This window comes from Ischnura elegans, chromosome 10, assembly GCF_921293095.1.
Source record: "Ischnura elegans chromosome 10, ioIscEleg1.1, whole genome shotgun sequence".
In the NCBI taxonomy this organism is placed as follows: domain Eukaryota; kingdom Metazoa; phylum Arthropoda; class Insecta; order Odonata; family Coenagrionidae; genus Ischnura; species Ischnura elegans.
Window position 1 is genome coordinate 25,600,465 of NC_060255.1, and position 13,172 is coordinate 25,613,636.

At 38.1% G+C, this 13,172-nt stretch overlaps 2 protein-coding genes across 2 annotated transcripts in view; both read right to left on the bottom strand.

Annotated features, from left to right (window-relative positions):
* LOC124167279 (dual oxidase 2-like) overlaps nucleotides 1-5,253 on the bottom strand; it is a 57,794-nt gene extending 52,541 nt beyond the window's left edge. Inside the window, exon 1 of the mRNA XM_046545194.1 lies at nucleotides 4,025-5,253. The gene's annotated coding sequence lies outside the window, so the exon portion shown is untranslated. The remainder of the gene's footprint in view (nucleotides 1-4,024) is intronic.
* Nucleotides 5,254-5,334: 81 nt separating this feature from the next.
* On the bottom strand, nucleotides 5,335-12,134 carry LOC124167282 (caspase-1-like). The gene is made up of 5 exons (XM_046545198.1): nucleotides 11,948-12,134; nucleotides 11,565-11,845; nucleotides 9,174-9,352; nucleotides 6,850-6,997; nucleotides 5,335-6,131 (listed from the first exon to the last, which is right to left on the bottom strand). Exons 1-5 carry the CDS (start codon nucleotides 11,956-11,958, stop codon nucleotides 5,752-5,754), a joined length of 999 nt encoding a protein of 332 aa, XP_046401154.1. The 5' UTR covers nucleotides 11,959-12,134; the 3' UTR covers nucleotides 5,335-5,751.
* Between the last annotated feature and the right edge of the window lie 1,038 nt (nucleotides 12,135-13,172).

Here is a 13,172-nt window from a genome sequence, read left to right on the forward strand (position 1 = left end):
GAGGTTCGGCCTGCCGCCATTAGATGCATGGTAAACATGGGTATTTTTTACCACTAAGGAGACCGGTGAACGCAAACTGGCCATTCGATTTTTAAGCTCAATGTTTTAACCTCTCTACACGTATATCGAACGTAACGGGTCGAAACTATTCCCTCAAATCCCCCTCCATTTAACTTCTGGGTTCGAAACTTAACGATTAGCAGCGTAATTTCGATTAATTTAGTTTCGTTCCCGGGAGTAAAGTTTCGTCTTGTACTATAGTGATTTTAATTTCGTACGGGAACGCAAACTGGCCATTCGATTTTTAAGCTCAATGTTTTAACCTCTCTATACGTATATCGAACGTAACGGGTCGAAACTATTCCCTTAAATCCCCCTCCATTTAACTTCTGGGTTCGAAACTTAACGATTAGCAGCGTAATTTCGATTAATTTAATTTCGTTCCCGGGAGTAAAGTTTCGTCTTGTACTATAGTGATTTTAATTTCGTACGGGAAAGAAAATAAACCTAGGCCACGGATTTTCCTTTCCCTCCGGGTCGAAACGAAACATATTCGTTTCGTTTCACTCGCCATCCCTGGTTTGACTATTCATCTCTACAGTTGGAAGTAAAGGCATCACATTTCCATCACACCCATCCATTTCAGTCGATTAATTTCATAAATATTTAAGCCCCTAGAACTGGGCATTTCATCATACATTATCAAAATTAGGGGGCGTCCATTTATTATGTGAGGTGATTTTAGCGATTTTTTGACTCCACCGTCTCCCCCTTGATGAGATATTGTGAGATTTGGTTCGATTCCCTCCTCCTCTCTCTCTCTCTCTCTAATATCATGTGAGATGGTTCAAAATGCGTATTTTCAACGTAAATACGTTTATCTATCCTTCATTGCGTTGGATTTATTAACAAAAAACAATTTGTTAAATTATTTCTATTTAAGATTAGCTAATACTAGTATTATTACTAAGATCGTAATCTAGAATCACATTTTACACTGTTTCTCGCGGGAAAAATTAAATGATACTTTCCAGGATCCCCCATTCCCTTCCCCACGTGAGTTAAGGTGAGAATCGGCTTGACTCCCTTACGCCTCACGTAATTACTCGATGCCCCCTTTTTAGGGTGACCTTATGAACTTAAATGAAAACCTGGAAAACGATTACATCAATCCTAAAAACCAGAAATAGTCATGGAATCCAAAGCCTCTAAAGCAGAAAATATCTTGACCTGGTAAATAAATATATTTCTGTAATTATTAAAATCTGGATACTTTCTTTCGAGCAACTTAACCTACAATGATAATAATAACTATATATGATTACACTATTTGAATTTTACTGTAAATAAGCATCATTCTTTAAGCATAAAAATCGTAAATTTAACTATTTTTCAAAACTAGACGTCTTAAAAATGAAAAAAAAATTACATAAGAAAGCTTAAGAAAGTGAAAAATAAAATAAAAAGTCTGAACTAATTACGTAAAATCAGTAACAAGTAGATATTATTTATGAAATAGAACAGTAAATTCCACCGATCAGGATGTCATCGATTCCTTGAAAGTAACTTTAATCTAGCAATCAAAATAATATCTTATAAATTTATTAATCTGTGAAATAATAACAACGAAGTACACTATGCGCCGGAGATTTTTTGGAAAGAACCACGGCCCAGCGCCGCGCGCTCAACGTCGTATCCCCAGGAGTTCATTGCTCCGCGCGCACGATTGAAGGCACAAGACGAAACGTCGGATCGTGTGAAAGCGACTTCAGCAATATATGCGCAACATCAATATCCAGTAAAAAAGGATGAACTTGCCCTTTTCCCCATCGTGTGACGATCCTTTAAAAGTCATCCTGCAGCCCAGGTTCCTCTCAACAAAGAGCCGTTTAACCCAGCATTACATACGATATTATCTCCACAGCATGAGATGTGTACCCTTGTTTCGCGTTATAAGTATTCTTCACATATTTAGCATCCTATTTGTAACTTACAAAGCCATATTTGACTCAGCGTTCATCGACAGACAATTTTAATGCATTGCAGCTTCAAACAATATGAACACCTAGCAGCTGTATGGGCTATATAGGGAGGACGTATTCCAATTCATAATGAGCATAATCTCCTACTTAATTCACACAAAGAAAGGAGCCAGATACGAAAAGAAATGTATTTAGAAAAATTTGAAGAGGGCTGTAAAAAAATATTACCAAAAATATTCACGGGAGATTAAAAGCATGCAAGGGCATTTCACGACACGAGATTTAAATTCAACCATTTAAATCGTAACGGTCCGAGATCGTATCTGAAAAGCGCTCGAATGTATCAATGAAAGTTTCAGCGCCATACGACTAATCCAAATATTTATTCAAGGTGGGGGCTGTAATTCAATATTGCGCCCTTGAGAAATGTTTCTATCATGAGTGGCCAAGCTATTCACTCCAGCGGGGCGAATTTTCGAATTGGGAAGTCAATATGGGTCTTAATACCTGTTTTATAGATATCTTACATATTTTTGTTGAAAGGCTTGATATTTTGTAAACTTATCGATACCGTCCTTAACCTCGGGAAATACTCTCTCGACACACAATCTCACAACCGCAAGTGGGTGAGACACCTGTAAGTTGATCAAGCTGTATGAAGGTAGTTGCATGCGGTTCGAGGTTAATTGGCAACCGCTGGTGTACACCAATTCTCCGGCTCAAAAGAGGCGGTTATTTCCCATAAGTAATCAGCACTAGTTCGGCGTCCCGCAACCAATATATAACCAGAAATACCTGATATAACCACTTGACATACTGCTATGAATATGCGTATTGATGTTCATGCTTACTGCATAGCATTTTCAATGAGATAGTGCCGGTGAACTGAGTCTGGAGGGCTTGCTTTTGGAATAGGTGACAAGTTTACCAAAGATATGTGTACCTCATATTATATCACCTCATCATATTTGTCTTATCTATAAAGTAACCTGAATATAAAGCATCTCAGTTCACCAAGTGTAATATCCATGGGTAGTACAAAGATTAACGCGGCTGTAAGCAGAAAAATATTTAAAGGGTGTTCATCTAGAGAGGGTACACAGAATACCGTATCTCCCAAACAGTGGTGGATACTTATGGGGGGCGAAGGGGGCACGCCCCCCCCCCCTTGCGGAACCACTCGTATTGCCTAACATTGCAGAACCACTATTGCAACTTTTTTATATCATAAGATAGCATTATCTTGTATGTGTATAATAAGTTCTAAATGAAACTTTCTTAAACTTTGCATGCGATTTATTTTTCATTCCGATAAAAGTAACGGTAGCTCAAGAAATATATTGCACCCCTCCCCTTGAGTTATTTCTGTATCCGCTAATTCTCCCAAAACATCCATTATGTTTGAACTCCTTAACAATAACCCCCTCGCTGCTCGGTAAGGTCTTGTTTAAACTTTTCCCCGGAACATGCAGTCACAAGAAAACTTCATTTTTCTGGTTCCCTTTCGCATGAGTTCAATAAATACAGGTCAGATGAATTGGGTAGGAAAAATGACAGACTTGTCTTTGTGGCTCCGAAAAGCCGTCGTTCTCACATGCCTCCAAATTATGAATGCATTTTGTGCACTTGCGTGTCTTGTACGCCGGAAAATACAACTAAGACTACGTTTCACTCTGCGACTAGACTTGTATTTTGTCGTGACGTTTGAATCGTTTAAAACTAAGGCTGCCATCTTGAAATATATATTACAGGTTATACAAAGTAAAGAGTACACATTTATCAAAATCCACGTGAATATAAACTTTGAATATTAGTCCTCAATATTTTCCGAGAAGTACCTATAATTCTCAAATCTGAGAAATAGGCGAATTCTCACAAAAGTCTACAGTATATTCTGAACATTTCGCGATGATAACGTACATTTTGAGGGAGTAATTAGCAGGAATAAGTCTAAATATGACCGGTGAAAATGTAACGCGTCCACTAAAAAACCTAAGTGCTACTAAAGCTCACATGAAATATTGAACAATCAGGCTACTTACCTTATAAACGGCTTCTCGAGTCACCGGAGACGGCAAAATTCATCTCCTCCCAGTAGACAGTGGTTTTTTAGGCACCAGTCACAGCAAATTCATCTAGGAGAGTGTTAGGCGGAAGGGGCTTGCAACACCCATGCTTCTGTCCAGCTTCCTCTCCAAACCGCGACCAACTTCCTCAGACCGCCACAACATCCTCCTCATAATCCAACGGTAGGTACCAACGCCAAACCTCTCCTCGCCTATCTTAATCCTAACTAATAGCATTCTATCCGGAACTCTCCAACGTATTGTATAGCCCATTCCTACTCTATCAGACTGAGCGGATGCACTTAATAAGGATTAAAAGTTAAGCTCGACACGCCTGATAACTCGATCCTGCTGGCGATATAACTTCCAAACCATATTTATATATCAACGCATTTCCTCGCCAAAAATTGCCATTAAGTACCCTTCTACTGCCACTAAGTCTACAGTAGAAACAGGCTATTTGGGCCACTAGATATCATGTGAAGATTGCTTGAAAAATCTCTCCCAAAAGCAATCAAATTGAAGAATTACATTTCGCTTTCTCCGGTTAATTTGGACAAAAATCCGTTTTTACCGGCCACGCATCCGTGGAATGCATTTTTACTAACGCTAAGATGTGCCATTTTTAGACACTGAGAACCGAATTTGTACATGCTCCTTCCCTGCTGAACTAATTCTGAACATGAATCCTCTTAGATCGTCTATCACCGCTGTTGAAGATATATACGCACGTGTCAACTGGCCATAAGAGGAGGCCGAGAGAAATGTGTATAATTTTAAACATTCTCTTAAAATCCCTTGAAAATGTTTATAAATACATTATTTTTCATAAATATAGTTCATCCAATACATATTAGAATAGTAACGAATTTTAATTCTCAAATACTTTTTCATGATACCTTTTAGTGTTCTTGCATGCTTATTTACTGAATGCTTTCCGATAAATGAGGCAGCCGTCTCATTGAGGATAAGTGTCAATTACCCGGAGTGTACTGAATAATCCTGAAGAAAGCTTACGGCATTGCGTAGTAAACGATTTGGAAGCACGGTGTTCGAGTGAGCAGAACGCTTGGAAGCTGATCGAAGGGTCCCTGGTCAGTGGTCAAGTACCAGGCTGAAGCCTTCGGATACCCCAACTCACAGGAACCCTCGAAGTTCGAAGTGCATAAGCGGATTTTTGGGGGGGATATATATTTTGGGGGAGAGCAGGTTGAGCCTGCTTGGTGGATCTGATGATTTGATTTACTTTGTACGCGTAGCTCGAATGCAACTTGAAAATCAAAATACAAATTTAAATCTCCATATATTCAAAGGAATTTCAGAATACATAGTTTATATAAACCTAAAATATAAATATCTCCGAGCACAGTAATGTATTCAAAAACTTTCAAATATTCTTGAAGGTGTGCGGAAAAAAATGGCCACTTTAAAATGAGTAAATGAATCATAACTTATTAATTATATTAATGATTTCAACCATTGAATCGTTCCACCTTAAAGTCTTACAAGGTACCTTCATTTGGAAACGCTGATAATTGGACAATCATTTTCCTAACCCAAAATATAAAGCTGCTTACACAATTTCAACTAGGAATTTTGTATTTATTCATAGATGTATCACCTAATGGCACGTAATTATGAAGGAGCTGATAAACTCGGTGGTATTTACTGCTCGATTTTTAAGCACTTATCAGAAGCATCTCTCAAATATATTTATAAGACTCATGTCTCTTCCTCGGTGACCTTGACCTCTTCCGTTTTCTACCATTGTTCCGACATCCATCATTGCCTCCATATCTATCTTTCTTCCGGCATCTACCACCAACCCGATGTCTTTCGACCAAAGATTTTTGGCAATTCTTTGAACGATCAACAGGTCTGAAGTACACCAAACGCGTAAGCATAGACACAATGGTCGGCATCTGCTTTTCGCCGAATGTGGTCTGGAAATCAACAGCCACCTTCTGGCACACAAAAGTAAGAATGGTGAGCAGATGTTCCTTCTTCCCGTTCAGTTGTAGCTCTTCACAGAGGCATTGGACGAACCACGAACCTTTCTGGAGATCTCTTACGGACGAGAACCCTAGACATTTTCAGAAAAAAGAACGATGAATGAGGCATGAAAAAAACTGTCATCGTTCCCCATAAAATTACAAAATTTACGTAGAAACACTTAGGAACCTCATGGATGGCACGCAGTGTCACATGAAAGCGCCATTCAAAACAAAAAAAACCTGGCGTGATTTATTTTCAACCAGAACAATTAATGACTTATCCCTTCAGTCACAGGCAACACTCGTAATACCGGTTCCATTCAACCATCATAAAAGCTATTTGCCTCTTTTGTACAAGAATATAAAATCCATCACAAAGGCTAACTGATGCACACAAAAACGTTTTGAATGTCAAACTTAAAAGCCCAAAAAGCAGTAAGTAATATAATAACATTAAACTTGATTGAAAATACTCAATCAAGTTTAATGTTATTCATTCGTCGATTACACTGAAGGCCTCATAAAGAGCTACACAGAGATTTTATGTGTCTGTTTTATATTATGTAAGGAAGTCCATACGATGAGTTTGCATTTGCCTCGTCGCGAATTAGAATTTAAAATGACAAGCCATTGGGAAGGCAAATTATTTTCTCTTAGACCGATAGTGGTGGCACATGCTTTGCTGGAATAATTTCCCCCTATTGCAAGTATTACCTACCAACATATGAATGCAAAAACATATTCATAAAATAATCTAAAATTAATTAATTATGATAAATGGAGTCCGAGAAATTTCGGTATACTTACCACTAGCGGAGGAAAAGGCCAATAGTATGTCAGAGCATGACGGTATTTTATATGATGGCGTTTGGCTGCATGGATGATTGGATTCACTGATATTAGCAACTGATCTTGCTACGACCGACCCTGGATCTTGCTTACTTCCTCTGCATGCCTAATAAATGGAAGTTATGTCACTGATTGAAGCTTAACCTCAACTAATAAACTTTATAATGAACTCAAAACCTGGGCGGGAACATTTGAAATAGAATAATTTACATAATTATTTTTATCCCTGAATTTTATTCATTTATTTATTTAATTTTAATTAATATTTTACTGCTCCCAATCGTTGTCAAAGCCATCGACTTTTCCCATTCCGTCGCTTACCTACAAGCAAAGCGGGAAACGAACTGTTCGCTTTATGACGTAATCACAAATTACTTGAGAGGGAGCAAATTTTCTTGGCCTTTATATTTCAATTTAAAACTGAGCATTTAAAAGATGAAGAATTCTTTCCGCTAATAATCTGGATCATCCTTCCACTGAATTGTGAATTGACCTGCAATTCCGAATCCTATCATTCGACCACATTTCCAAAAGCACTACTTTTACTGAATATACCTATACTTCACCCTCTTAGCGCTATCCTTCTTCCTGGGGTACTGGCGAAAAATGCGGATATTTAACATGAAATATTTATTCACACACGACCATGGTTTCAACGTAAGACGTCATCATCAGGTGAACTCTACAGAGGTCCATCACAACAATTTATACCAGGCGTGGAGGGGGATGGAGGAAGGTAACTAAGTTGAACGGATTGGTCAACAGAGAGGAAGGAGAGGGAAAGAACTTGATCCAATGGTCCTTAAACCAATGGTCATACGGTAGAAAGAAGTATGACCAACTTCTTTCCCCCTACCTCATCTCTGTTGACCAATCCGTTCAACTTAGTTACCTTCATCCCCCCCCCTCCAAGCCTGATATAAATTGATGTGATGGATCTCTGTAAAGTTCATCTGATTATGACGTCTTACGTTGAAATCATGGTCGTGTAAATAAGTGAATAAATATTTCATGTGAAAGCAAAAAGTTTCTTCTTTTTCATTTTTCATAATGAATCGCTTTCAAAAAGTTACGCCTCAAATCATCAATATAAAGCTATTTTATTACATATTCATACGCGTTTTTTTTAAATTGAGGTTAAAATGGTTAAATAAACAAAATATTTTTGCGTTTACTATAATAAAATATATCAATGTATTACGTTAGAGCAATATATATATCGGCCCGCCGCAATAAAAGGGTTCAATGACGAAGATGAGTTCAATTAAAAATTAAATTAGAGATACACCTCTCGCAGGTAATTATGCGAGGGTAATTAAAGTCCCAAAGCTGGGAAACCTATTCCTGGAACTTTCAGGCAATAGATAATGACAACACAAGTATAACGGGGCTGAATAATATTTTCAGAGTAAGAGCGAGAAATAATCGAAGCAATAACGGCGATTATAAGGGTGCAGTAATTATCACACAAATTCCACTCCCCTCCTCGAGAAAAAATTGATAACTTTCAGGTTTTGGCGACGACAACTACAGATAGGGTGGACGAATAAAAAAACTACGTTAAATATTATTTAACGCTTGATTAAAAATTTGAAAGTCCATCAAAATCCGAATTAAAAAGTAGGTTAAAATGTAAGACAGCCCATTGCAAAAAGCTTCAAAGGAAACTCACTTCATTTAAAAACAAAATTAGTAAATGGTGTATAATCAGTATTGATAATATATGACTGGTCGGAATTAGATTCTGGACTGGAAGTGGTTACCGGAACTAGTCCGCAAAGGCCTCAGCATTAGTTCGTAGCACAGATAAAAATGTTGCCGATAAATGGAAATATTGAACGATATTTACCAAATATGAGACTTAACAGGACGCATTGCTCTTGCTCGACAGGCCTTTATTCCATATAAATTAAATTTGCATCGTGTCTGTCTGCCTGCGTTGAAGGTAAACTTAAACTTCGTGACTCCCTGCCTCGCATCCGGAATGGCATGGGCCTACTTTTTCATTATTTTTCTGAATACTTTTACGGCGTTGTTTATGCAATGAAATAATTTTTTCCGCGTTGTACCAATTTATTTTGTTAAAAACAATATGCTGAGGAAGAGTTAAAAACTAATAGGGCGAAAACAGGTGGATTAAGTTGGCCGTATTTGATTTACGAACGCTTCTGACCTCAAATTTTAAGACCTTAATTTTTTTATGCATGACTCAAAATTTCGCGGGAAAGACTGTTCGAAACAAGCCGATAACAATGCTATCAATTAAAATGAACTTCACTCACTTGGATGAAAAATAGTTTAGGCTTTCCGGCTAAACTTTTGCATTTGTCCGCGGTGAATGGACTCCAAACTTCAGACACCTCGAAACCACGATCAAAAGCGGCGAGCTTTCCATGTTCATGCCCATGAGTCATAACCACAATACATATGCAGTCAGCGTCAGAATGGTCCTCACACGCGGCTGGAAACGTATGATAACATTTAAAAGTAAAAGAGACACATTCATCGGAGTAAATACTATATACACTATTTACGGACCACATACGCCTGCGGCTTAGTTTGGGGTGAACTCCACCTCCTCCTGTTCAATGCAGCCTTAGGGTTGAAAATGAACGCTGAAACGCAAAGTCGATTCTCACGATTCAAGTTCAAAATACGTTTATTTCCTAGGCTGCCAGTGTACTTGAATTTTGGCACAGTCAAAACTCTAACTTCCTACGTAAATATTCATGTGACTGGTAGCATATGAAAAAAAACGTATTTCGAAGTTGAGCTTGAAATATGAGACTCGACACAACTATCCAGCAGTCATGTTGTGCTTCAACACTAAGGTTTGAAAAGCAGTAGGTGGAGCTCACCGCAGGCTAAGGCTCACCTAAGGCGTGTGAATTCCACAAATTCAAGGTACAGTTGGATTGAAAGTCAGGAAATTTTATTGCTATCAATGAGTGAAAATCTTCCTGGACTTGATGCACTTTTATTCTCACTCAATACCACGTATGCCCACAATATAATTTAACGCACAGACCATAAAGTCATAATTTTCGAGGAAGTACTTATAATACTTTGATAATAAAGATAATACTTTGTCAGCGAGGAAGCTCCAAAATACGATTTTCTAAATGCAACATGGAAAACCCTAGCTTCAAGAGATGCATACTTCTATTACATGTTTTTATTAATTATCTTAATTGCCTGCATAAATCTTTGTTACAAACTAGCAATCGATTTTAAACCATCCTATTGAAGTCCGTTTGAGCTTAAATGCGATACCCTTCGTTGGTCTCATTTATGATACATGAAATGGGACTTAAAATTACTATTAATTACATAAATCTATAAGAATAAATTAGATGATGAGTGTGTCTATCGACGATACTATATCCTGGAACGTATGCAACGTGCAACGCAACTGAGCGAGTCGGGGAACAGATATTCAGGGAAGGCGCTTGCAATGATTCGTATGAGTTTTCGTTAAATTCAAATGGATTAAAAATTATACGATAAATGTATGTGCATAAATATTTAACACATATAGAAAGATAGAATTCAATTCAAAGACATAGGACCAGTATTTAAACATTCCTGCCGAATAAAAACAACACGGTATTAGAAAAATATCGACGGTAAAAAATGTCTACATTGATTTTCATAAAATGTTTCCATGTTTATATCTAAAAAAATGAAATAATCTCAACCCAATCCTATTATTAAAAACTCCACAATCTATTAGACCTATTTTGCTATACCATAAAGACACAGATATAGGTGGATATTCAACCTAGAATATTCCCATATTTTAATGGAAAGTGTCACATTCAGTCAGAAAATATGATTAAATGCAAAGGTTAATTCTTGCACGTTCAGGATGACAAGTTAACGACATCGATTCTCAATACGATTTCTTCTAGAATAAATCTACTTGATTGAGGGGGTCCATAGGGCAAAGAGACGGTGAAAGGTACTTTTCTTACGACTGTTTCAATAAAAATGGTGGCAGAGCGAAGGAAAGGAGAAGAAAAAAAAACTGCGGAGCGCCATACGCCAGAAAAGAGCATGATATCATAACGAAGGTGATTAGGAGATAAATATAATGGAAGGAAAAGCGTCGCCATAGGATGGCCATGAGGCAAGTGCTGAGGCGGATAAATACAATAAAGAAGGAACAAAAGGAACTAGCTTCAGAAAACGATAAATGGATGGCTCCAGTACACTAATCTTCGGATTGTGGTGCTACGCATACATTCAATAAAAAGCATAACAACAACTACATTACCTGCTAGGCACCTTAAAACAAAAATATTCTATGAACAAATATGCGACTTGCAATAAGAATCGATTCCTTCATGAGTTCATTTTCAATCCGGAAGGTGCATACAATTTTAACAGGTCAAACTTAAGTATAGCACTAATCTATTATGAGGGTGAATGAGAACACAAGTATAAATTCTCAAAAACTTGGGGGAACAAGTGAAGCAGTTCGAAATTAAAAATGGATTATAAGTCTCCAGATATTACGGTAAAAATGTGGATTATAATTATGCTTTTAATGCGAAACATTGGTCCATGCTAATCAAGAACGATGACCCATCCAGGTGTACGGGAAATGAAAAAAATACCCTTAACGGCTTACCTGGAAATTGAAAAAAATTGTTTAAGAACGACATCTATACCTTCATACAAAATGGCCTTCAGAGTATTGTAAGTCAAGTCGCAATACACTTCCACTTCAAAATCGAGACAGCATAACGTCTTGGATAAATTTTCAACATCTTGCGGCGATCCGATTCTGGTATGATACCGCTTTTTTTCGAACGTAAAGAAATTGAAGATCAATGCTTTTCCTCGGCGCGGGTGTTCCATATTATATTCTTGAGCATGTTTATTGGGTAGAGCACCAAATAAACTGGTCTCATCCTCATTCCATTCATCGCCACTTTCATCATCATAATTCCTATTGTAATAGATCCTTTTATACCGGCTGTATATTATATTACAATAAAGCACATGATAGAGTTGATTAGAGGCACTTAAATGACCCTCGCACCCAACTTACCACCTGCTCATTGTTCGTTGGTTATTAAGCTTCTTCGGTAAGACTTATAAAATTCTGTTTCTTATCTCCATTTTCATTCAATTACCTCAATTGTTCCCGTAAAAACTGGCGAAGAAAATAAACACTTTTCATTTAACCACAGCCTGCACAGTCCAAAATTTTGAATCGGGCCATTGCGAATTTTCAAAACAAATAATTTCTTTCGTCATTTGAATTGGTCATTGTCGTCGTCAAGTTTATTATTGACGTTGTGGGCGTGAGCTGCTGATTCGAGACATTCCAGAATCTCACTTTAACTACTGCGAATGGAACTAACTAACACAGCTACGGAGCCACTTCTTAGTGAGAAATAAAAGGTGAGTCCATTTATTAATCTAAAGGGAGGAAAAACCTCGCCAAGGAGCCCGAAAGAAAACGCTCCGACTGCCCAGCGTGTACGTGGACTCAAGTTTCTTCAGTGCAACTTTCGCTAGAGATTTTGACTCGCTAAGGCGCTAAGGCCCCTTGCACACACACCGGTTTTGCACCGGTAAAATGACGGCCGGTATTTTACCGGCCGTCATTTTACCTGCTAGAATACACGCCCGTTTTTAACGGTCAAACGTTCACTTGCTCCGTGGTTGTGTCGGCGCCGCGGTAATCCACAGTGGCAATGTCCTAATGCTTGCAGGATTTTTACCGGTGCCAGAGCATGGTCGGTCAGTGTGCAAACTCCCTTGCCCTCCCTTGTTCACAATAGAATTATTTTACCGGCCGTCCCAAATCGATGCGTGTGCAACGTGCAAGGGGCCTAATCAGAGGATGCAGCTTGCTTTGTGTACCAATTCTCCAAGTTTTCACCAACCCAGCCCCGTCAGTAAAACGGGATTCGTAGGTGTTTACATATTATTGAATACGATAATACAATTCACAGTGGCGTTTCAATAAAGTATTTGTAATCATGGTTAATTTGCTTTTCCCCGCAGGAAATTAGTCCCTTGCCCAAATAAAACATACTTCGAAAAAAACAAGAAAAAAATCCTTACATAAAAACAGGATTTAAGGCAGTATTACCAGATTCTGTGCCAGGTGCTTTTGAACGAATTGATCTAAAAATGTCCTAATGCGAGTGGGGAAGGTTTGAAGACCCCTCCACAGAGTTGATAAGATACAGCCTTAGGTGTACTGCACCTGAGTGAACCGCCTCAAAATAAATTCTCCTCGGCAAAATATCCCCCCTTAAAGT